Source organism: Pristis pectinata, chromosome 3 (assembly GCF_009764475.1).
Source record: "Pristis pectinata isolate sPriPec2 chromosome 3, sPriPec2.1.pri, whole genome shotgun sequence".
Taxonomy (NCBI): Eukaryota; Metazoa; Chordata; class Chondrichthyes; order Rhinopristiformes; family Pristidae; genus Pristis; species Pristis pectinata.
In genome coordinates, this window is record NC_067407.1 from 32,430,211 (window position 1) to 32,457,464 (window position 27,254).

At 39.1% G+C, this 27,254-nt stretch overlaps 1 protein-coding gene across 1 annotated transcript in view; it reads left to right on the forward strand.

Annotated features, from left to right (window-relative positions):
• Positions 1–27,254, forward strand: part of agbl4 (AGBL carboxypeptidase 4) — a gene marked incomplete at both ends in the record, with an annotated part of 370,772 nt that overhangs the window by 12,302 nt on the left and 331,216 nt on the right. Inside the window, one exon of the mRNA XM_052010683.1 lies at positions 5,875–5,999. Coding sequence (XP_051866643.1) covers positions 5,875–5,999 — 125 coding nt within the window. The remainder of the gene's footprint in view (positions 1–5,874; positions 6,000–27,254) is intronic.

The following is a 27,254-nucleotide window of genomic DNA, read 5'->3' on the forward strand; positions in this document are numbered from 1 at the left end:
GATGCAAATACACAAAGCTTGATCAGTAAGTTTGTGGATGACATGAAATTGAGAGGAGTTGTTGATAGTAAAGAAGGTTATCGTAGTTACAGGGGTATCTTGATCAGTTAGGGGCCGAGGAATGGCAAATGGATTTCAATACAGATAAGTGTGAGGTGATGCATTTTGGAAAGTCAAACCAGCATAGGACTTATATTATGAATGGTAGGGCACTAGGGAGTGTAATGGAACAGAGGGACCTAGGAGTACAAGTGCATAGTTCATTGAAAGCAGCATCACAGGTAGACAAGGGGTGAAAAAGGTGTTTAGCATGCTGGCCTTCATCAGTCAGGGCACTGAGTATAGGAGTTGGGACATTATGTTGCAGTTGTATAAGTCGTTGGTGAGGCCACCACACTTGGAGTACTGTGTACATTTTTGGTCACCCTGTTATATAAAAGATGTGGTTAAACTGGAAAGAGTGCAGAAAGAATTTATGAGGATATTGCCAGGACTAGAGGGCCTGAGTTATAGGGAGGGTTTGGCCAGGCTAGATCTTTATTCCTTGGAATGTGGGAGAATGAGGGGTGACCTTATGGAGATGTTTAAAATGATGAGAGGCACAGATAACGTGGACGGGGTAGGGGAGTCCAAAACAAGGGGGCATAGATTTAGAGTGAGAGGGGAAAGATTTAAAAGGGACCTGAGGGGAAACTTTTTCACGCAGAGGGTGGTGAGTATATGGAACAAGCTGCCAGAGGAAGTGGTTGAGGCAGATACAATAGTATCATTTAAGAAGTATTTGGATAGGTACATGGAGGGACAAGGCTTAGAGGGGTATGGGCTGAATGCAGGAAATTGGGACTAGCTGGGTGGGCACCATGATCAATCAGCATGGACTCATTGGGCCGAAGGGCCTGTATCCTTGCTGTATTATTCTGTGACTCTATGACTCTATGTTTAAAATATATTGTAAAGTGACAGGTACAATTTATTTTTCCAAATGATGTTAGTTTGGCTGGTAGTTACTCTGAAAATCTATCATCTCTGTAGTCACCACAAGGAAGAAGTTTTGCGGACTGATCATAGACAATTAAACTAGATAGCCCCAGATATTTCAATTCATTTCTTTATAGTTTACTCAACTTTCCTTCTTTTGTGTGTGTTTCCTCATTGGGCTTAGTGGAACAGTTGAACAGGTTTTTGTGGATAAACAGATGTCTTCTGAAAAACTTGGAATGCAAAGTGAAGTATTTTGCTGCAGTTTAGATGCTACTTTGCTTTCCTGATAAATTAATCAGCCCAACCATGAATGTTGATTTCCTCTGGGACCGATAATTCTAAATAATCATCACTCCTGAATTTACTCATATATTGCACTTTTGCTGATATTGCTTTTATGACGAGATCATTTAATATTTAATATTGTTTTAAGGATTCCATTGTTTTCATTGGCAACAAAAGAAAAGAAGAAGTTGGAGCAGGGGTAATCCTCCCGGTCCCAAAATGGCCAGCCACTCAATGAGATCATGGCTGATCCCTGACCTTATCCACTATCCTGCTTGATTCCCATCTTAAAATCTATCATTCGCAGTCTTGAACATACTCATTAATGAGCACACCAAAATTTCTCTGTATACCCACATTTACAAGCTTTTCACTGTTTAAAAAATATTCTGTTTTCCTATTTTACCCATGTCATACTGTATCTGTCAATTTCTTGGCCAGTGTTTAATCTGTTCATATTCCTTTGCAGATTCTTTGCATTCACATCACTGCTAATTTTCTGACCTGGCCTTATAATACCAGTAAACTTTGTTATGTTACATTCTGCTTCTTCAGTAATGTAAATGGCTGAGGGTTCAGTGCTATTTCCTGACACACCCTATTGGTAACAGCCTGTTAACCTGAAAAATAGACATTTATTCTCACCCTCTGTTTTCATCCAATTCTTTGTCCTTGCTAGTGTGTTTCCATTGGACCATCCCATAAAACCATAAGATATAGGAGCAGAATTAGGCTATTCGGCCCAGCGAGTCTGCTCTGCCATTCAATCTGGCTGATTTCCATTTAAGCCCATTTTCCTGCCTTCTCCCTGGAACCCCTAACCCCCTTACCAACAAAGAACCTATCGATCTCTGCCTTAAATACACTGTATTACTTGGCCTCCACAGCCCTCTGTGGCAATGAATTCCACAGATTCACTACCCCCTGACTGAAGAAATTCCTCCTCATCTCAGTTTTAAAGGGATATCCCTTCATTCTGAGACTGTGCCCTTGGATCCTAGACTCTGCTACTAAAGGAAGCATCCTCTTCATGTCCACCTTAGTGACATGGTGTCATGACAACAACCTTTCCCTCAATGTCAGCAAAACAAAAGAGCTGATTATTGACTTCAGGAAAGGGGGCGGTTTACATGCACTTGTCTACATCAACGGTGTTGAGGTCGAGAGGATTGAGAGCTTCAAGTTCCTGGGAGTGAACATCACCAATAGCCTGTCCTAGTCCAACCAAGTAGATGCCATGGCCAAGAAAGCTCACCAGCGCCTCTATTTTCTCAGGAGGCTAAAGAAATTTGGCATGTCTCTTTTGACAATTACCAATTTTTATCAATGCACCATAGAAAACATTCTATCTGGATGCATCAGAACTTGGTATTCCAACTGCTCTGCCCAGGACTGCAAGAAACTGCAGAGAGTTGTGGACACAGCCCAGCACATCACGGAAACCAGCCTCCCTCCATGGACTCTGTCTATACCTCTTGCTGCCTTGGTGAAGCAGCCAGCATAATCAAAGACCCCACCCACCTGGGTCATTCCCTCTTCTCTCCTCTCCCATCAGGCAGAAGATGCAGGAGCCTGAGGGCACGTACCACCAGGCTCAAGAACAGCTTCTATCCCACTGTGATAAGACTATCAAGCAGTTCACTTATACGTTGAGATGGACTCTTGACTTCGCAATCTACCTTGTTTGACCTTGCACCTTATTGTCCACCTGCAATGCACTCCCCTGTAGCTGTGACACTTTACTCTGTATTCTGTTATTGTTTTTACCCTGTACTACCTCAATACACTCTGTACTAACTCAATGTATCTGCATTGTGTAATGAATTGATCTGTACGAACTGTATGCAAGACAAGTTTTTCACTGTACCTCAGTACAAGTGACAATAATAAACCAGTACCAATATCTATCTATCCATGCCTTTCAGTATCCTGTGGGTTTCAATGAGATCCCCCCTCATCCTTCTGAACTCCATCGAGTATAGGCCCAGAGACATCAAACGCTCCTCATATGTTAAGCTTTTTCCCAAATTACTTAAGTGCAATCTTTTCTGAAGGAACTTATCAAAAGACCTTTGAAAATACAGATATACTACACCATTGGTTCTTCATTATCTACTCTGCTAGTTTAAACCTTGAAAATCTGTATAATATTTATCAAACATGATTTTGTATTCATATAACCATTTGACGCTACCTTGTTAAGTTATGTTTTCCAAGATATATTGATGCCACCTGCTTAAATATTAGTTTTGCTAATACTTATAACAAGCTTACAATTCTATAGTTCCCTGTTTCCCTTCTCATTTCTTGAATGACTTTGTTACATTTGCTCCTTTTAATTTAACTTGGAAGTTCCAAAACATGGAAAAGTTTGGAAGATTATCTCTAAAACATCCATTACCACTTCAGCTAACTGTTTTAGAATCCTAATGAAACTTTTTAATAGATATACTTCTGTAGTTATCTTTTAAAGATGTGATTAAAAATAATGAATCAAGCCATAAATATGTAATATCTAAATTTTAGTGTACTCCCCTTCTGGTATTCTTTGTATAATAATGAATAAATGAATGGCATGAACAGCAGTGTAGTAATATAAATACTTTCAAGTGAGGCTAATGCATTAGGCATTAATTAAAAAAATGAACTATAATTTTAAGCTAATAAACAGCAAATAATGTTACATGGAAGTTAACAGTAAGTGCATAGGAATGCCATCATTGCAAATTCCTCTGCAACTTGGAAGTCTATTACCATTTCTTCATTGTGACTGGCTCTACATATTGGAGCCCTGTACCCAGCAGCACTGTGAGAGGACCTTCACCACGTAGATTATTACAGTTCAAAGTTCCTTATCTGCAACTTTTCTCAAGGGGAAATTAGAGTAACCAATAAAATGCTAGATTTGCCAGTGACAATCATATCCCGTAAAATGAATTAGAGGAAATAAAGCCAATATAGTCCTGTAAAGTCATTAGCCTCACAATATAATAAATATAATGTTTGGAGTGAATAGAAAGGATATTTTCTTCTATTCTCAAACTGAAGAAACAGATGTTACCTTTTACTAATTTTCTTCTTATTTTCAGCACTTACATTTACACACAATTTAATACAAGTTATAATTTGTTGACTTTAACTTTCCTTAAAGCTAATCACTGGAATAGGGATATGTCTTTATGCAAGGTTACAGCATGAAGAAATGTGATCATAACGGCACTGTTGTTTCAGAGCTGTGTGAAAATCAATTTAACCCTGAGTGAATCTTACTTGTGACTGTGACGGGTTAAATAACAGCAATTGAAAATTCACCCTTGTGAACCAAAACGATTTCCATATCAGGCTTGCATTCTGTGACATTGTTAACTGTATAATGCTCCTTTTGGAGCACCAAAGGCAACTTGGAACACATTGACCTAGAGGTTCCTGTTGTTGGGTATTCTCAGAACAGTATGGCATTACTTTTGCAGCATCAGTCTGGAAGACCCACAGGAGGATTTTTACCTAAATCCTTTGGCCACTTGTGCCTTTAACCCCTGATCTCATGCTTGCACCCTGGTCCCATGATCTGTGGTCTCCCTGATTTTGTGATCTCCACCTTTGATCTCATCCCAGCCCCCAACCCCAATATCTTCATGCTTTTCTCACCTAACTCCCTTTTCCTCCAAACCTTCTTCCCCAAATCCTCCTTGAAAATATGTCAGCCTCCCCAGTCTCTCGTTGAAATGTGCCTGCCTCTCTGATCTCAACATATCACCCTCAAGTAGTGTTTCTGTGTTCTTCCCTACTCAGGGCTACAGGTTTGATCAATCTTGCAGCTGATCTTCTGAAGACTTGGCAACATATTTTTGAGCACGGAAATGTGCCACAGTTGATATGTGGCACGTTTTTTATGAGGTGGGGCAATGATCAAAGCAATTGCTGTTCTACCACACACATACTGTTCCATTACACTCTTCAGGGTGCTTTGAAATTTATAGGGGATATCATTTTAAAACTTTAAGAAACATTGTTCAAAGATTCTGCTGTTTTAGAAAATGATACGTAACCTACAATTTTGGTCTTCAACATACACATTGTAAAATCATTTTATTTAGTTCAACTCTGTGTAGGTCATTTCATTTTTCTGAAATTTGTATTATATATGTTGTATTCATATTTCTTTATCATGTAGAAGGAGGCCATTTGGCCCATTGAGTCTATGACAATTCTCAGTACAGTCCCATCAAACCCATTTCCCCACTTATTTCCCTGTACCCCATTCTCTCTCACATGCTTTTAAGTCCCCCTATTTCTCCCACTACCCAGCTATGCTAGGGGTAATTAATAGTAGCCAGTTAACCTACCAACCAGCACCTCTGTGAAATGTGGGAGAAAACAAGAGCACCCAGAGGAAATTGACATTTTCACAGGGAGAATATGAAAATTCCATGCAAACAGCACCCAAAGTCAAGATCAAACCTGGGACTGTGAGGCAATAGCACTAACCACTTTACCACTGATTATATATATATATCTATATCTATATATATACACATTGTTATATTATTAGGATTATTATATAGAAAATTAATAAATACAAAATAAAAGTAATCTGTTTTTCCGCAGGAAACCTAGGTCGTGTAGACTACATCTCAGAATTTGAATATGATCTGTTTATCAGACCAGATACTTGCAATCCTCGATTCCGAGTTTGGTTTGACTTTACTGTAGAAAATATGAAGGAATATCAGGCAAGTGCTTAATCTTTCAGTACTACAGAACTACCAGTCTATTTTATTGAAGCATTTTGTTTTATACAAAATATCAAAGCTTCTACTGTATTCATGTTTTAGTTTATAAACATTTTCATTGAGATTTAGAATTATTAGAAACTTGATGAATACGTCTTTTCTCAACTCAAAAAGGTAATCAAGTAAAGGGGGCAGAAAGTATCTTATATAAAGATTGAAAATTATTTAGTTCAGTCTGAAACCAGGGTCTTAAATCTAAATGACAAACAATGGAGGTATGTGATGTGAGTTAGCTGTGGAAGATTAGAAAGTTAAAAAGTGTTGCAGTAAACAAGTAATGACTAACATTTGAAGAATTAATGTGCAGTTTACAACAACTATATCTCCCTTTAAAGCACAAAAATCCAGTAAAAAATGTGGTACAGGCATCACTATCATGAGAGGTTTTAGATACTGTTAGATCAAAGGAAAAGGCTTACGATGTTATCAAAGAGAACAGTAAGCCTGAGGACTGGAAAAAATTCAGAAATCAGCATAGGAGGACCAAGACATTGATAAGGAAAGGAAAAATAGAATATGCGAGTAATATAGTGAGAAACAAATACAATAGAAAAGCAGAGTTTTTTTCTGAATAATGAGAAAATGAAAGGCTTTAGTGTTCAGACAGACTTGGGTGTCCTTTTACACAAGTCACTGTGTTAATGCCTAGGTATGATAGTTAGGAAGACAAATTATATATTGGCATTCTTATGCAAAAGGATTTGAATTTAAGAGTAAAGGCATCTTGCTGCAATTATATAGGGCCTTGGTGAGACTGCACCTAGAATATTGTGTACAGGTTTGATCTTCCTAATCTAAAGAAGAATATACATGCATTAGGGGGAGGACAATGAAGGTTCACAGGTTGATTCCTGGGTCAGTGGAAATATGGGATCAGGGGGCAGGTGGCAGTGGATTCCTATGAGGACATATTAGGCAAACTGGGTCTATTCTCTCTTGAGTAGGAAGAATTAGAGGTGATTTCATGAAATATACAAAATTCTTAGTTTGATGCAGAAGTCTCCCCTGGCAAAGTGCCTGGGACCAGGGGTCATAGTCCCAAAATAAGAGTTTGGCTATTCTGGACAGAGATGAGAAGAAGTTTCTTCAGCCAGAGGCTAGTGAATCTTTCAAATTCACTTTCCAAGAGAGCTATGGAGGCTCAATTGCTAAGTATACTCAATACTGATTAATAGATCTTTGGATATTAAGGAAATCATAGGCTATTGGGTTAACACAGAAGATTGAGGTTGATGTAAAAAAAAAACAGCCATAATCTTATTAAATGGTGGAACAGGTATCATGGGCTGAACTGCCTACTGTTGCTTCAATTTCTTATGTCCTTAGATGTTTCAAGACTGTTAAATAGCATTCATATATTAATTAAAAATAACTATTATGTTACTTTGTAGACACTTGTTTCCATTTCAATCTTTGTTTTTATGTGCTTGGCAGATCAGTATTGATAGTCAAAATTAATAGAATCCAGCTTTCACAGGATATGATGGAAAATATATCATTCATAATGTATGCAGCACATTTTGTATTATTATCAGTCACTAAATTTGTGATTGAAGAGGTCAAATAGTGTGGTATCATGATTTATTTTCCTCTCTGAATCAATTCCATAATTCCAATTTTACAGGAAATCTGTAAACCAGTGGCTGTTATGATTATATGTTCTCTTATAAATGTGGCCAATTTTCCCCATTTTTCGAACCTGGCAATATGTTAGTAAATATATTGAAGATGCAACAGACTGCAGATGCTGGAATCAAACAATCTGTTGGAGGAACTCAGCAGGTTGAGCAGCACCTGTGTGGTGAAAGGAATCATTGATGTTTCAGATTAAAACCCTGCATCAGGACTGAGGTGGAGAAGGGAGATAGCCAGTATAAAGTGGAGAGGGGAAGTGGTGACACAGAGGCCAGAGGTGATTGGTGGACTGGTTGGGGGGGGGGGGGTGGGGGGGTGGAGAGGTGGATGAAGGGGAGGGGGATGTGGTGGAGTTGAGAGACAGAGGCAGGTAGATGATAGAAGGAGGCAGACAAATAAAAAGAGGAAGATGGAGCCAGGAGTGTGGAGGAGAGGGTGAAGGTGAAGACAGCCACTGGAGGGTGGTAAGCAGGAACGCAAAGGCTACCAGTGCTGGAATCTGTAAAGTAAGTAAGGTAATAATGGGAATCATTAGGGTAAAGGTGAAAGATTGCTAGAACCAGGACCAGATGGGGAAGGGGGAGAAGTGAGAACTCGGGAACTTCATTGAACCAGGGAATTTTACATAATTAAAACCAACACATCAACTGTCTCACTGGCCAGTTCTTAGGATGACTTATCAAGAGATTTTTTCGTATATATGTATTGAAGCTGTATTTTGGTAATGTCCAAAACCTTTGAATGGAGGGAGGGAGCTTAGTGGTAGCCTCTTGAACATAGGCAGAGACATGACACAATATATGCAGAAAAATTCCATCATTCCCTTTGGGGGCTCTTGTAGCTACAGAAATTTTAAATTGCGTTTTCAGGTATTGAAGTAGCATTTCTGCTCCAGCATCCCGAGAAATTAGCTACCTTATTGTGGGTATTTCTCTCTAGGAATTATTTTAAGAAGTTATCAGCCTAATTAAAGAATCTTATGGAAGGGGCCATTCAGCCTAACTTTTATTTGCACAATAAGGACAGGCTAAATGGGAGCTGCAGTGGCGCAGTTAGTAGAACTGCTGCATCACAGCTCTAGTGACACGGGTTCAATCCTGACCTCTGAAGCTGTCTGTATAGATTTTGCATGTTCTCTCTGTGACCATGTGGATTTTTTCAATTAGTCAATTATTATGGGTGTCACAGTGGCGCAATTAATAGAGCCGCAGTGCTGTCTGTGTGGAGCTTACATGTTTTCCCTGTAACCATGTGGGTTTCTTCTCAGTGCTCCAGTTTCCTCACACATTCCAAAGACTTATGGGTTGGAAGGTTAATTGGCCACTATAAATTGCTCCAAGTGTATGGGAGGGGAGGGGAGGTGGGGGGGGGGGGGAAGAAAATGAGCTTTGTGTAAATGGGCGTTGAATGGTTAGCATGGACTCAATGGGCTGAAGGGCCTGTTCCTGTGCTGTATGACTCTATGATTCAATGACTCTGTGGTTTTCATTTCATGTAAGGAGTTTAGTAAGATGTTTGGCTTTTTAATATTAAAATCATACTCAAACACCCTTGCTACAGGTAAAAATAAACCACTTGCAAATTAGCAGAGTCATGAGAATCAGAGAATTGAACACGTGGCTAAAAGATGAAAGGAGGAATGGCTTTCAATTTATGGGGTTCTGACATTAGTACTATAGAAAGAGGGAGCAGTCCCTTAGGATGAGCTTCACTTAAAGTGAGCTGGGACAACTGTTCCAGAGAAACAAATAACATATAAGATTTTAAACTAAGTCGAGGGATGGTGTGGCAGGGGGCGGGGGGGGGTGTGGTGGGGGGGTAAGAAGGTCGGGAAGTGGAGGGATGAATGGGGTGAAGGGATAGAGTATACAAACATACCATCAGCTAGAGTCAGAGATGGGAAAAATGGTCATTAGATAAAATTAACCACATTTTATCCAAATGCACACAGTTTTGTCACAAGATGGATTGCAGGAATGGAAATAAATGATACAATCTCATAGCCATAACAGAGGTATGGTTGCAAAGTGGCAAAGGTTAATAATTAACATTTCCAGAATTCATAACTTTTCGGGGAGGTTGGCAGAATGGAAAAATGAGGTTTGGTAGCCCTGATAATAAAGAATGGGACAAAGGCAGTAGAGAAAAAGGATCTTAGAATAGAAATTCAAGGACTAGAATCAGTTTGGGTGGGACCTAGGAATTAGTAAAGAGCAAACTGTCTAGAGGTACCCAAATGGTAATGGTAATATAGGGCATACTGTAAATCGGGAGGTTGGTAGTGCAACAAGAATAATACAATAATCATGGAGTCTTTATTCTACATATTGACCAGGTAAACCAAATAAGCAGTAATCGTGTAGAGGACAAATTCATGCAGCGTAAATGAGAGATTTTTCTGGATCAGTATATTAAAGAATCAAGTGAGAACCAAGATCTAGGATTGTGTAATGAGAAAGGGTTTATTAATAATGTGGTAGTCAAGCATTGATTAATAACCTGGCCTTTAGGAAAGAGTGATCACAATATTATAGAATATTAATCAAACTATGAAAGTGATTTAGTTCAATCTGGAGACAGATCTAAATCTAAACAAAGCAAACTCCAAAGGTATGAAGTGTTAGTTTGCTGTGGATTGAGAAGCTACATAAAAAAGAATGACAATAAACAAGCAATGACTACAGTTGAAAGTATTAATACACAGTCTGCCACAAATAAAAACCCCTTTAAGACTCAAAAACCCAACAGGAAAAATGGTTCAGCTGTGGCTGACAGGAAAAGTTAATTAGATCAGAGAAAAAGGCTTATAATATTTGCAAAAACAGCAGCAAGCACAAGAAAACATTGGAAAAATTTCTGAATTCAGCATTAGTAGGGACAAGTAGTGTAGAATATGAGGGTAATCTAGTGAGCAACATAAAAGAGATTATGAAGGCAAAGATTCGCAAAAGTTAATGGGATTACCTTACAGACTGAGATGGGAAATTATATTAAGGAATATTATTTGGCAGTGAAATTAATTAAATATTTTCTATCTTCGCTTTGCATCCCAAGGCTTTGAAGGTGGTGACTGTGGAGAAGGTGAATGTACTAGTTATCATCTTCCAAAGTTCCATAGATTCTAGAGTGGTTGCCACAGAGTGGAAGGCAACAAATCTAACTCCACATTTAAAGAAAGGAGGAAGAGAGAGAATGGGGAATTATGGAATATGTGGTAATAGTGCATTTAGAAAACAACTGTAGGATTGGGCAAAGCTTACAGAAAAAAAAATCAGGTTTGATAAATCTATTAAAGGTATTTGAGGTTGGATCTAGCAGAATAGGTAAAGGGAAACCAGAAGATATGACTTTGGTCCTTCAGAAAGCCTTTGATAAGGTGCCTCTCAGGTGGTTATTAACCACTTGGAGTGGGGCAATGTACTATTGTGGATTGAGGAATGGCAATGGAAGGGAAACAGGATACTAATCATGTTTCCCCTGGCTAGGGTAACTGGGTCACAGTCTCAAAAAAAGTGTTGGCCAATCAGAAGAAATTTCTTCATTCGTAGGATAGTGGATCTTTAAAATTCTCTACCTAAGAGGGCTGTGCAGGCTCAGTCACTGAGTATATTTAAGATAAAGGTTGATTGATCTTAAGGGAATTGATGGTTTAGTGCATGAAAGTAGTGCTGAGGTAGAAGATCAGAGATAATCTCATTGAATGGCAGAGCAGGCATAAGAGGCCATATGGCCTACACCTAATTCTATTTCTTATGTCCTTATGCATAAATACTTCAATGACTTCTTAGAGTCTATGTTTGTCAACCTGCGTCCCTCTGAGCAATGATAAACCATAATCAAATTACGGAGTGTTGGGATGAACTCAAATGCCATTGAAGAAGATTAAAAGACTTTGCAGGGTTAGGTGGATGTCTGGTACATACAGGATATTTGCAGTTACCATGGCTCAGATGAGGGGAATCTTTACTATTATAATTAACATGAAAGCTCTGCTTTTGTGACAGCAAACCCCTAATCATCTTTATTTAATTTCCTGAAGAAATATATTCTAATAATTCAATATGTTGCAAGTTCATACCAGCAATGGTTTTTTCCAGCAATAATAAACAAAATATGAACAGTCACTGTTGTCTAAGGCCAGTTGTAGCATGCAAGTCTAAATCTTTAACTGTTGAGTCATTACATTGAAGTTCAAAGAAATGGAGTTTGTACAGTTCTTGCCTCTAGGTCAAAAGGCTGTGGGATCAAGAGTCACAACAGTGATTTGATCATTAAAATCCATGCTGACATTCTGGTACAGTACTGAGTGAGGAGAAATCCTGTCTTTTGAGTGGAATGTTAAACCTTGGTCCCATCTAATCTTTTAGGTGAACATAAACAATCCCGTGACACAATTTCAAAAAAGCGCAGGGAAATTCTTATGGATGTCCTGGCCAATATTCATCATTAAATCAATGTCATAAGAAGAAAAATTAAGATCACTTTCATGTTATTTGTTTGTGGTATTTGCTGTGTGCAAAATATTTCTTGTTTTTTCCACTTTACCACAGTAACTATATTTCAAAGGGTCTTCATTTGTGATAAATAACTTTCGGACATCCTGAGTTGAAGAAGGGTGATATGTAAATACATATTTTTCTGTTTTTGCTCCTTATAATTGTGACTATGCAAGGAAAGCCAATAGTCATTTCATTTTACATGTATTATGTATTACAGAAATTTAGTCCATTCAGTATGTGCAATCTTTAAACTCCACATGTTAACTTACTCACATGTTAACATAAGCAGCACATGCAAGTTCAGTCATGCTTGAAAATGAAAAAAAAAGCTGAATTTTTGGTTTAAATGGTGGTTGTGAGGCCAGTGAAGTCATTTTTTACCATTGCGTTGTGGAACTGACAATAATTTCAGGGTTTTCTCATATGCTTCATTTAATGTTGAAATCCTGAATATTTCTATTAATTTATGTGACCTGAGCATCACTGGCACAAGATCACAACATCACAAGACAAAGGAGCAGAAGTAGGCCATTCGGCCCATTGAGTCTGCTCCATGAGCTAAACTAAACTATTCCTATCTAGCCCCAACTTCCGGCCTTTTCCCCACATCCCTTGATACCTTGACTAATTAAATAGCTATCAATCTCCTCCTTAAACGCCCCCAATGATCAGGCCTCAGCAGCTGTATGTGGCAAAGAATTCCATAAATTCACTACCTTCTGGCTAAAGAAATTTCTCCTCATTTCTGTTCTTAACAGGTACCCTCTAATTCTAAGACTGTGCCCTCTAGTCCTGGACTCACCCACCAAGGGAAACAGCTTAGTCACATCTATTCTGTCCAGTCTTTTCAACATTCAAAACGTTTCTGAGGTTCCCTCTCATTCTTCTGTACTCCAGTGAGTACAGTTCAAGAGCCGACAAACGCTCATCGTATGTAAGCCCTTTCATTCCAGGAATCATCCTCGTAAATCTTTTCTGAACCCTCTCCAACATTAGTACATCCTTCCTAAGATAAGGGGCTCAAAACTGCACACGATATTCCAAATGAGGTCTCACCAGTGCCCCATAGAGCCTCATCAACACTTCCTTACTTTTATACGTTATACCTCTCGAAATGAATGCCAACATAGCATTCGCATTTTTTACCGCCGATCCAACCTGGTGGTTAACCTTTAGGGTATCCTGTATGAGGACCCCCAAGTCCCTTTGCACTTCTGTACTTTGAATTTTCTCCCCACCTAGATAATAATCTGCCTGTTTATTTCTTCTTCCAAAGTGTACAACCATACATTTCTCAACATTGAATCTTATCTGCCATTTCTTTGCCCATACTCCTAAACTATCTAAGTCTCTCTGCAACCTTCCTGTTTCTTCAATACTCCCTACTCCTCCACCTATAACCATTTACTCCATAATCTAAATCATTGATGTACAATGTAAAAAGAAGTGGCCCCAACACCGACCCTTGCGGAACACCACTGGTAACCGGTAGCCAACCAGAACAGGATCCCTTTATTCCCACCCTTTGCTTTCTGCCTATCAGCCAATGCTCCACCCATTCTAATATCCTTCCTGTAATTCCATGAGCTCTCATCTTATTAATCAGCCTCTTGTACGGCATCTTGTCGAAGGCCTTTTGAAAGTCTAAATACACAACATCTACAGCCTCTCCCTTATCCATTTCATGCCCATCTCTAATTGCCCGTAAGAAAAAGGTGATAAGTCACCTCCATGAACTGCTACATGTCTTTACAGTGAAGGTGTTTGTACAATGTTGTTTGATAGGGAGTTTGTTTTTTGACTCAACAAAAAATATTCCTTGCTTAAAGTGGCAAAGGATGCATTGACAATATGAAGTAAATTCCTTGTACATTGATACTCGTATGCTTGTGCTTTCCTGGGCACATTTCCACTGAAGGTTACTTTCCTTTCACACATGCAGATATGGAAGAAGAATTAGCCCTGGACTATTATGTTGGCTCCACTGAAGGTCCTGTGGGAGACAGGATTCCCTCTATTCTCCTTGCCATTTCTCAAGTGCTGTCAGACAAGCATATCCACAAGCATCCATTTCAGCCTTGTCACACAGCTACCCTTTCATTTTCTTCATCCACCTTCTCTTGAGCAGAAATTGTGTGTGACTTTATCTTCTGGTACACTAGCTTCCCTATGTTCTGACTGTGGTGGAACAACATATGAAATGTGTCAAAGAGTCATAGTCATAGAGTCATACAACACAGAAATGACCCTTTGGCTCACCATGTCCATGCCAACCATTAGGTAGCCATCTATCCAAATCCCATTTACCAGCACTTAGTCTGCAGCCTTCTATGCCTTGGCAATCCAAGTGCTCAGCCAGATACCTTTTAAGTGTTGTGAGGATACTTGCCTCCACCACCTTCTCACAGGCATTGCATTCCAGATTGTAACCACCCTCTTGGTGAATTTTTTTTTTACCTCCGATCTCCTCCAGCCTCTTACTCTTCACCTTAAACCTCTGCCCTCTCTTTTTAGATGTATTTGTTATGGGGAAAAGTTTCTCTCTTTCCACCCTGTCTGTGCCCCGCATAATTTTGTACATCAGGTTACTCCCTGGCTTCTTCCACTCTAAGGAAAACAAATCTAGCCTGTCCAGTTTCTCCTCATAACTGCAACATTTCATCCAAGGATAAATCTCTGTTGCACTTTTTCCAATGCATTCACGCCCTCCTTGGTATGGTGACCAGAAATGAAACGATACTCCAGCTGTGCCTGAATCAAAGTTTTATAAAGTCGTACAATGACTTCAATACTCTTATATTCTATGCCTCAGCTGTGCTGCCACTTAAATACAAGCATGCCATACTATTTCTGATAAATTAAGCATTGTAATAACCTGTGCTTCCTTTGACACTTATAGCCTTGAGGACATTTGTCTTTATTCAAATAAAGGAGAGTTGAAATTTCAGGATGATCGTCTCTACTTGTTGTCAGTCTATCCAAACCTCAGGGGATTAAAAAGCTTGAGGTTATTTTACACAGAGAGTGGTGGGTGCCTGGAATGCACTGCTGGGGGTGGTGGTAGAGGCTGATACAATAGGGACATTTAAGAGACTCTTAGATAGGCACATGGATATAAGAAAAATGGAGGGTTATGGGCTGTGTAGGAGGGAAGGGTTAGATCGATCATGGAGTAGGTTTATATAGATCGGCACAACATTGTGGGCTGAAGGTCCTGTACTGTGCTATACTGTTCTTTGTTCTGTGTTCTAGGAGATAACAAAGTGAATTTACTAGAACTAGTAAATGGCGTTCCCTGTGATAAAACTACAGCATTTTTGTTTCTTTTGCTGTTTTCTCATGGTCCAAACTTTGCTTCACGTGGAGCTGAGTTTGCAGTATGCATTACTAGTTGTTTCCTTCGAATACAGTTGTGAATGGGCCAAGCAGTTATAGTTAGATTTCATTCTAAATATATCAATAAAAGATTCTGTAGCTATTCAATAAAACCAATCAAAATTAAATGTTCAGAGTGCAACATCTATCAAATGTGAAAGCATAGCATTAGCCATGTTCAAAGATGACAAGAGTAGTAATTTCTGGGCCATTATTACTATATATTAATAAGTTGAAGATTTTGAATTATTTTTAATGAAAATCTGGAAGCTGTCTGTCTAATCAGCAGTGGTATGAGAGAGACAAATAATAAGTTAAGATTTTTTGGTTCTTGGGGTAAAGCACCAGTTGTAAGAATGGAAGCATTGACAAGGTGCTGGTCCCAGAACACTTTGAGTATTGTGTTGTACATTTCTGATGTATACTTATAACATCATATGGGAGGCATCCTTGTGTGGGAGAAGATAAGGAAGGTCAGTTAAAGTAAAAGGGTTTTGTCACTTAAAGGGGTAAATTTCACTTTCATGCATATGTTGAAAGAACTTTATACACTTGAATAAAAACAGAAAATGCTGGAAATATTCAATAGGTCAGCAACATCTGTGGAAGGAACAACAAATGAACGACATCTGAAATATCAGAAGAGAGAAAAGAAATTCATTGCTGGAAACATGAAATACAAGTCTGGAATGACTGATTAGCTGAAATTGTTCAACTCATTGTCAAGTCCTGAAAGCTGAAATGTGCCAAGTTAGAAGATAAGATGCTGTTCCTCAGTCTCTATCAAGCACAATGGACTAGTTTAGATAGGCATCTTGGTCGGCATAGATGAGTTGGGCCGAAGGGCCTGTTTCCATGCTGTATTATTCTATGACTTGCATTGTGCCATTTTTGGAGCACTGTGTGAGACCAAAAGCAAAGGGGTGTCTGATAGGGAGTGGGGTGAAGAATTTAAGTGACAGGCAACTAGAAACTTATGATCACCCTTATGGATTGAAAGGGAGTGTTCTGCAAAGCAGTCACCTAGTCTGTTTGGTTTTCCCACATTGTGAGCTCTAAATGCAGTACACTAATTAGAGAGAAGTGCCAATAAATCATTGCTTTACTCGGAAGGAGTGCTTGGATGCCTGGTTGATGAGAAGGAAGGAAGTAAAAGGGCAGGTGTTGCATCCCTTGAAGTTGCATGGGAAAAGTGCCATATTAGAATATAGAACATAGAACAGTACAGTTCTATGTTCGGCCCACGGTTCTTCGGCCCACGATGTTGTTCCGACCTATAGAAGCCTACTCTATGATCAATCTGACCCTTCCCTCCTAAATAGCCCATAACCATTTCTTATATCCAAGTGCCTATCTAAGAGTCTTTTAAAGGTCCCTATTATATCAGCCTCTACCACCACCCCCGGAGGTGCGTTCCAGGCACCCACCACTCCCTGTATAAGAAAAACCCTACCTCTGACATCTCCCCTAAACTTCCCTCCTCTGACCTTGAACTGATGTCCTCTGGTATTGACCATTGCCACCCTGGGGAAAAGGTGCTGGCTGCCCACTCCATCTGTGCCTCTCATAATCTTACACACCTCTATCAAGTCGACTCTCTTCCTGCGTTGCTCCAGGTTACTAGTGGAGATGGAAGCAAAGAATGGCAAATGGAACAGTCCCTTTGAAATGTTGGTATGGGAAAGGAGAGAAATATGAGTCTGTTGGTGACATCACATTGGACACCTCTCTTTCATAGTCACAGAGCTCATTTTGAACTTTTAATCTATGGTACCCCATAGTTTTTCTATTGTCATATCACCAATTAGTATTAAATAGAAAGAGATGCTTAACAAGGAGTACCATTCGGAAGATGTCTTTTTTAAAGTACAGAACCTGCATGTGTTGAAAAAAGTTTGTTCAGAAGTGACCTTATTGCAATACTTCAAAATGTTGAAGGTACAATGTGGAAGATTTTAAACTTTTATGCACTATTAGTATAAACATCACAAAATCAATTTGGATAAGAAAAGCTGTAAGCACTACTTTCATTGCATTTCATTCCCAAAATAAGATGATAGTGAGAGAACAGTTGTGTGTAGAAAGGAGATGACAACTTGCACAGTATTCTGATATTTTTTGGTGAATTCACTTGTTGTTATTATTTTTCGCTGGGTATCAGTTTGTTCACTCAGACATCCCACGACATTTACTGGATAGACAAATCTGAGTCAAGTGACATTGGCAAAATGCTTAATCCTGTTTTTTCTCTACTTTTGCCTGGAGTCATAGCTTGCACAAGGGAAGATGATGGTGTTATTGCTGGACAATCATTATAGCCCCATACCATCACTCTAGCAGTGACTCAGAGCAATATCCTTGGCTGAACTAACTTCAGCTGCTTCATCAGTGGCCTTCCCTTCCCTCCATCACTGTTGTGGCATACTTTTCAATACCATTTATGACTCTTTGAATAAAGAAGCAGCCCATCTTTGCAATTTGCAAGACCTGGACAATATTCAGACATGGACTGATAAGCAGCTAGTAGTATTCATGACATCTACAGGAGAGTCTAATCTCTATCTCCAACAAGAAAGTCCAACCATCTCTCTAACATTCATAAGAAAATAGGAACAGCTGTAGGCCATTCAGCTCCTCAAGCCTGCCCTGTCATTTAAAATGATCATGGCTGATTTGCCCAGGTCTCATCTCCTCTTCTGTGCCATTTACCCACAACCCTCATCTTAATATCTTGAAGATCACCACTGAACAGAAACTTAACTGAACTAGGTACCTATTGTGATCACAAAGGCAAGTGACCCACCTTTTAGGTCTTCAGTGCTTTTCCACAATTGGCCAGGCATGCAACTGGAATGAAATGGAACAATTTTTACTTACCAGGGCAAATATAGCTATAATAAAACTCAGGCGGTTCAATACCATCCAAGACAAAGCTATTCTGTCTCTCATCCTAAGTATTAATGCCATGTATCAATGTTGCAAAATAGCTGCAATGTGTGCCACCTTCAAAAAGGGTACCACTAGCTTGCCAAGGTTTCTTCAAGAGCACTATCACCTGGAAGAACAAGGGAAACAGATGCATGGGAATGTCATCCACCTGCAAATTGTCCTTCTTCACAAGCTATCCTGAATTGGAAGTATGTCATTATTCCTTGATTGTTGCTGGACCAAAATGCTGGTAATCCTATTCAATAGCACAATAGGACTATCTTCAGCATTGAAGTGATTCAGGAAGGCAGCTGATCATGATTTTCTCATGGGAAATTGGGCAATTAATTTTGGTCTACAGTTTTAATGCCTGAACCAATCTAATGATTCCAGTAACACAGCACACAAAGAAAATTTACTTGTTTTATTGTATATTGCGTATCATTTCTTCTTGGGGATAACACATAGAGCAACCATCTCTGAGTCTTTCTGCACCCATCTGCATTTGCAATCATGGCCAAAACTAACACCTTCATTAAATTATCTTCATGGAGCTCTTAAAGCTGCTTTGCATTGTTGACTGACTATTGGCTAGTCCTTGCTTGGCAGCATGTGAGCAGTTTGTCTGAAAGAACTTAGAAAATGTTAATAAGTTGTTGGGCAATTCAATAGGTCTTTTGTCCTAACACATTCAATCTCTCTGCTGTGGTCCTCATAATAACTTGTATAGAATTTCATAACATTTTTTTAATAGGCACTTTTGCAGTGAAATTACCCAGCTAATGAAAACAGGCATTATGTCTGACATCTTCACCACCTTATCCACCTTTGCTGCCACCTTAAGGAATCGACGGACTTGCACATCAAAATCCCTCTGGTCATTAACACTCCTTAGGACCCTACCATTCATGGTGTATGTTCTACCCTTATTAGACCTCTCAAAATTGTACTACTGTGTAACATCCAAAAAAAGTGATTTAGGCATTAAAGTAATAATTGGAATATCATTTGATACTCCACAAAAATTTGCCAGTCCAGTGCCAGCAAAGTCCTGAACTTGTCAGATTAACAAAGTTTTACTGTATATTTTACAACCTTTTACAAATGTTTGTTAATAATGATTTGTTTGCTATGAGCCTTGTATGTTTCTAAGTTACTTATTCCATTGCTCCAGTAAGCTACTGAAAATCTGCTGTTGTACAGTCAATAACTCTAGATTTTCTTGTGGTTTAGAAGCTCATAAATTGAGCTTGGACCTAATTAGTCCTGTCTTCAGACTGCAATTTCCAATATGGCTACTCAGTCCATCTGGTTTCTGGCAACAACATAAGTATTGGTTTGAGAGGGTGACGAGGCCTTACCCCCTTCCCAAATAGTGAGCTGGCTATTGGCATAAAAAATAACACTGACTAGTTGCCACTAATATTATTCAGGCAGAACCATGAAATTGAGCCTTTTGTTTTAATAAGTATATCAGACAACAGGAATAGATGTAGCACCAATGACCGCAAAATTCGTGTTCCAGATGAAAATGGGAATTACAGTGGCTGAAATTCTTCTACCTTAAAGCATTTTGCTACCATAAAAGTGCAGAGAGTGATGAAATTTGCTATGGTTATTCTGTTTTGGTGTCATTATGGATATTGCATGTACTAGAATCAATGGCAGACAGATTCTAAAATATTCTCCCTTTTTCCTCATGAAGCAATGTTTATTATGAACAATCATAGTCATTTTAGACTTCTTTAAGTGAAATACATTTTGTGAAATTTTGTCACAAGTTTTCAATGTATTCTTTTTATATTGTTGAAAATTTCCTTCCTTCGCTTGATTTTTTTTTACTAATTGCACTGAATTATTTGGCACTTCTACTAGCAATTTCAACCTAGGTGGCACTGTGGCACTATTTTGTTTCCATACACTTTGATTGGATGATTCCAAGCCTGTAAGTTGATCACAAGCTGCTGCTTTGGACTGCATCTTACTGTTTTGCCATTTTTCAGCAAATACATAAATACATTCCTTATCTGTGCTCAAGATGACAGCCCCCCCCAAGTATCTTGCTATGTCCTGATCAAATTATCTTTAAAAAATCAGTTCAGAAAATTAATAAATAGTTTTTGAGGCTGCCCCAACCTCTGACTAAGCACAGAGTATTTATTCTGCAAATTTAAATTATGATAATGAGGGATTTGGGGGTCCATGTATGCAAATCACAGAATTTAACATGCAAGCAGAGCAAGGGTTAAGGGAGCTTCTTTTTTGAGTTATAAGGGTGTTGGAGTATGCGAATAAAGAAGTCTCACTGCAATTAAATGGGGCTTTTGAAAGTCCACTTCTGGAGTGCAGTTTAGTGTTCTTACCTAAAGGGAGATATAGTTACCTTGTGGAGGATTCCTCTGATCAGAAGACTATACCATAAGGAGAGATTAAGTAGCATATTCTTTGGAATTTAGAAGAATAATAAGTCATCTAAATCAAACCTATGACAATGAGCGGGCCTGACAGTTGGATAATGAGAGGTTGTTTCATAAGTCTACATAAGCGATTGGCCGTTTAGGGCTGAGAGAGTGAAAGAGATATTTCAATCTTTGGAATTCTCAGCCCTGGTTGGGTATTTAGTCAGTGACTCCATTCATTGTGTTACGGACATGTGTGTTCTACTTCCTGTACTTCTGCTTTCACGTCACTCTTCTCCCATCCAGAGCAAGCATGGGTTTCCCATTTCTCCATTTTCCACCCCACTGGTCTTCACAATCCTCAACAAATTTTTCTGTCACCTTCAATAAAATGCCACACCTTCCCCACTCCTTTAAGCATTCTGAAGAGACCTTTCTCTCTATGCCTTCATGGTTCACTTTTCCATCTTCACCTATACCTTCGCTCCTTCTCAAGACACTTCTCATTCAATTGCAGGAGATGCAACACCTGCCCTTTTATCTCCCCCCCTCCCTTCCATCAAGGACCCTCCTCCGAGTTAGAGCAGCAATTCGCTTGTACTCTTTTCCAATTTAGTACACTGAATCTATTGCTGATGATGTGATCTCCTCTACATCGGTGAAACCAAATACACACTGGGAGACTGCTTTGCAGAACACCTTAATTCAGTCCACAAGATTGACCGTGAGCTTCCACTTGCCTGTTGCTTTCATGCTCCATCCCCCTTCCACTCTGACCCATCTTTTTTTGACTTCCTATACCATTCTAACAAAGCTCAATGTAATCTTGAGGAACATCATTTTCCATTTAGGGGCTCAACATTGAATTCAGCAATTTCATATAACCAGTCTTTTCAGAACTGGCCAGTTCTTGTGTTAGAGCAGGGGATGCTGGTGATGCATGGTGAATTGGCCAGTATCTCTGAGGCACAGAGGGTTACTTTCATAGTTGGGGAGGTGATCATTGACCTGGGACATTGACTCTTCTTCTGCCTTCACTTATACTTCTTGGCCTTCAGAGTGTTACCAGTGTTTTCTGGTTTTGTTTCAGAATTCCACCATCCACAGTTTATTTGCTTTATCCATGCCAGTTTGGGCGTAACTCAGTTTCATCTCTCTTCACAAATGCTGCTCAACCTGCTGGACTCTTGCAGGATTCTCCTTTATTTCAAATTTCTAGAAACTGCATTGTTCTGAATCTCAAAGCTCTTGATTAGTTTTTGCCTTTTCTTCCTTGTTTTCCACCTCCTCAAGACAGAATAGCTTTTATTAATGGGCTTTCTTCACCTTCTTTCAGTCTACATCAATCTGTGCCTTTCATTTTCTCTTGAGTTCCACCCCTACACCCCATCTTGTGCTTTACTCCTCCTGCAAGTTAAATCATGCCTGTTCTCTAAATTTTCCTAGTTCTAGCAAAAATTTATTAACCTGCAATATTAACTCAGTTTCTCTTTCCACAGATGTGCTTTTTTTTTTGCATTTTCTGTTCTTGTCTCATATTTACAGCATCTGAAGGTTTGTTTTACTTTGTGAGTAAAGGAACTCAGGAATAGGATGGAATAATTAGAATTGATGTGGAATTTGAGCCATAATCATACAAATTGTGGAGCAGGTTTCTCCTGGTTCCCTTCCATCTGCGCTCAGTTCTCTTGGATTCATGCAATGCTTACTTAGTCCCCAGTAGAACATTTTACTTTGTAAATGTCAAATGAATTGAAGTTCTGAGTGTATAAAGCATGATGTATGTAAGTAATTAATTGCCTGCCCAACCTGGAGGCTCAAAAATAAGTAAATGGTTGTGCTGAATATATTTACTGAACAACATCAACACTTACAAACATAATTTATATGCCAGAAATGTGACTTTGCTGACACTGTGTAAAGAAACATGGAAAATATTAATTAATTTAATGCAGGTTCTTCATCTGTTGGGAAAAAGTAACAAATGCTAGGAAATAGCATAGAGCAGCAACGTGGTGGGCCATATTTTCTGAAAAGTAGTTTAGATGAATAGTGAATAGGAAATAAAAACAATAATGCTAGAAATATGTAGCAAGGAAGTTACTACCAGTGGTACATTTAATTTAAAAATGGAATCTCTGGTTTTGTTTCATGTTTGCGTATTACATATTTGCTATTTTTCTGCATCTGTCAATGTCTCTCCTCAAACTCCATTATTTTTCTTTCCTTACTTTTTTTCAAGATGGATTGGATATTTTTCTTCGTTCATGGTGTCAGTTTTATTAAGGAAAAATTAATTTTACCACACTTTTTACTGCACAAACTACTTTTTAAAAGATCTGTGACTTGCTGCCATTTTTCAAAATGTCTTTTTTTTTGACGTGCTGTATCATGGCATCATCAATATTTTTCTTCCTGTATTCTTTACCACTGTAGCATCTCATTTTTCATTTATTTACATTTGTTCCTTTTCCAAGGCTCTCTCCAGATGGAAGTTTGAGGCACAGCCATCATCTCCATTTGTCAGTAAATACACAACTAGGTCATATTTGTGACATAGAATGATTGACTTAGGTAAACTTTGTGGGATAGGCAATGTTGCTGACTAGGAGTCAGAAAAGAAACTAAACAGTAAGCACAGGACTTGATCCCAAAGGCTTGACAAAGGACTTGTTTTTTTTTGAATTTTCAGGACAGGTCTTGAAATTTTCTTCTGAACATGTTGGTGTTAGAGGTCATATGTTGGGAGGTGCTGTTAGGTATCCCAGGGACAGGAAAAGTACCTCATCTTGTGACTAGGCACAGTATAGCCTTCTGCAATCATTAATGAGTTCAAAAATTTCATATAATGTGTACTTCCCTAACATTTTCAGTTTAGCTGTAAGTAAGCAAGCCTTTGTGCTAAAAGATGGTGCAGTTTCATCAATCTGTACAACACCATTTCTTCACATTTTCTCAAGAATTATATATGGAATGATGGATGCCAGATTTGAAGAGTTTTCAATTGAAAAAATATTTGCTGGAGCTAGAAATCTTATTTTAACAAGTATTTGTTTCCCTGTCTTTCAGAGAGATGGATTGATTATCTCAAGATTATGGTTTAAGACAGTAATTGCATTTTAATTACAACATTGATGGCTTCTGTTTCTTTCCAGATGGAATTGTCTTTGTAATAGATTCAAAATAATAAAGTTCTGCTTATTTTCTGTTGTTGGGCAGGATAAAAATTACTTCATTTTAACGTAGTTATAAATTTCTTCACATCAACTTGCATTGGCATAATACTTTGTGATTTTATGTCAAGCTAATAGGTTGCAGAGTAACATTTTAACTGCAAACTTTAACATGATGTCAGTATGATGGATCAGATTATTTAACTGGATGTCTTTCTTGTGGCAATGGAGTCGTGGGCAATTTTATTTTTGATACAGTGAAGAAAATATATTCTGTGCTATAAAATGAACAGGGCAGATCTTTTGTTGCCCCAAGATGTTTTTGTCAGTCCTTGGACCTCACAGACCAGGTGTGGTCTTCTGCTGATAGCATGACTCCCAGCACTAATCTCTAGTGCTAATCTCTAAACACCCAACCCTAATCCAGGAAGCATCCTTGTGAACCTCTTAATGACTATCGCCCAATGGCTTTGACATCCATCATCATGAGGTGTGTTACGGACTCAGTGAAAGTCCCTTTAAGATAGAGAGTGTGTGTGTATGTGTGTGTGGGGCGTGCTTACGTCAATAGAAGATAAAGGACGTAATGACGTTGTTGAAGAGGTTAGAAGAAGAAGAAGGAGAGAGAGAGAGAAGGAAGAGAGACACCAGCCTGCTTGTTTTCTCTATCGATGGATGAGAAACAATAACTGTGTTTGCTACTGAAATCCATGTATGGAAGTTGGAAGTAATGCGGTGGAGTTCACTTTGTTGCTGACCTGTAGAAGGAAACAGGTATTTGTGTGTGGACGACCACGGTTCAGATGCTTTCGGGGTGAGGAAGTCACTACCGAGTAAACACTGAAATGTCGTTTGGGTTCCATCGTGGAACATTTGGATTTCGTATGTACTCTCTCTATGTTTTTCTACATCTACATCTTCAGACAACGGTGGTTGTTGAAGAAGCCCTTGCTCATGTTTCACCTTATGGCTTGCGGAACTGAACTTTAAGAACCATTCAGGAACTGGGAGTTTTGGACTTTGTCACACACACACACGACGAGTTTAGTTTTGGGGTTAACGTTCAAGGTTTAACATTTTTGAATTCTAACATACTAACATTTTTACTTTTATTTTACGTATTATCATAAGTAGTGATTAATAAAATAGTTTTTAACACTGAATCATGCTCAGTGTGTTTCTTTTGTTGCTGGTTTGTGACAGGTGCTTCAAGAGGCTGGTCATGGCACACATCAACTCCACCCCCCCAGACAACCTCGACCCATTGTAATTCACCTACTGCCGAAACAGGTCCACGGTGGATGCCATCTCCCTGGCCCTACACTCATCACTGGAACATCTGGATTACAAAGGCACCTTTGTCAGACTCCTATTTGTTGACTACAGCTCCACCTTCAACACTATAATTCCAAACAAACTCACCTCCAAACTCTTAGTTCTAGGACTCAGCACCCCCTTCCGCAGACCCTTGACTTCCTCATCAAAAGATGAAAATCGATAAAGATAGATAATAACACCTCCTCCAAGATTACCCTCAACAACAGTGCCCCACAAAGCTGCGTCCTCAGCCCCATACTGTACTCCCTATACACTCAGAACTGGCCAACTTCTGCTCTAACTCCATTTATAAATTTGCAGATGACACCTTCGTGGTGGGCCAGCTCTCAAACAATGATGAGATGGAATACAGGAAGGAGATAGAGAGTCTAGTGGTATGGTGTCAAGACAACAACCTTTCCCTCAATGTCAGCAAAATAAAGGAGCTAGTCATTAACTTTAGGAAGTGGGATGGACTACATGCCACTGTATGTATCAATGGTGCTGAGGTGGAGATGGTTGAGAGCTTCAAGTTCCCAGGTATAACTATCACTAACAGTTTGTCCTGGTCCAGCCAGGTGTATATAGTGGCCAAGAAAGCACGTCAACTCCTCTACTTCCTTAGAAGACTCGTGTCCACAATGAGTCTTACCAATTTTTATAGATGCACCATAGAAAGCATCCTATCTGGATGCATCACTGCTTGGTATGGCAACTGCTCTGCTCAAGACTGAAAGAAATTGTAGAAGAGTTGTGAACGCAGCCCAGTCCCTCATGAAAAACAATCACCTCTCCATTAACTCAATTTATACTTCCTACTGCCTCATGAAAGCAGCTAACATATCAAGGACCACTCCAGCCCTGGTCATTCTCTCTTCTCCCCAGACCTGTCAGGCAAAAGATACATAAGCTTGAGAACACAAACCGCCAGACTTAAGGACAGCTTCTATCCCACTATTATAGACCCTCGAATGGACCCCTCACACGCTAAAAGATGAACTCTTGAACTCTTGATCTCCCAATCTACCTTGCCGTGGCCCTAGCACTTTATTTGTCTACCTGCACTTCACCTTCTCTGTCACTCTAATATTATATTCTGCATTTTGTATACTTTTTTACTATCTTGATGTAATTATATATAACATGACCTGTCTGGATAGCATGCAAAACAAAAGCTTTTCACTGAGTCTCAGTACCTGTGACAATAATAAACCAACTACCAGTTACTTTCCCTTTACATTTGACCTCCCAAAGTGTAACACCTCACACTTGCCTTGATTAAATTCCATCTGCCATTTCGTCACCCGTATCTGTAGCTGATTTATATTCCGCTGTAACCTTTGACAACCTTCTTCACTATCCACAACTCCACCAATTTTTGTGTAATCTTCAAATTTACTAATAAAACCATTTATATTTTCATCCAAGTCATTTATATATATCACAAACAACAGAGGTCCCAGCACCGATCCCTGCTGAACACCACTGATCACAGACCTCCAGTCAGAATAACACCTCTCCACTATTACCCTCTGTCTTCACCGGCCAAACCAATCTTGAATCCAATCTACCAAGTGACCATGCATCTTCATCTTCCGGATTAGATAGATGAGATGAATAATCCACTCAGCACTTCTGACTGAAGATGATGGGAAGTGCCTTTCTTTGGTATTCACATGTTGAGCCTCACCAACATTGAAGATATGGATGTTCTTGGATCCTCCTAGAGTCATAGAGACATACAGCGTGGAACTTGGCCACCATGTCTACACTGACCAGTGGGTACTCATCTGTATTAAACTCTTCTTCCAGCACTCATCCTATAAACTTCTATGCCTAGACAATTCAAGTGCTCATTTAGATACTCCT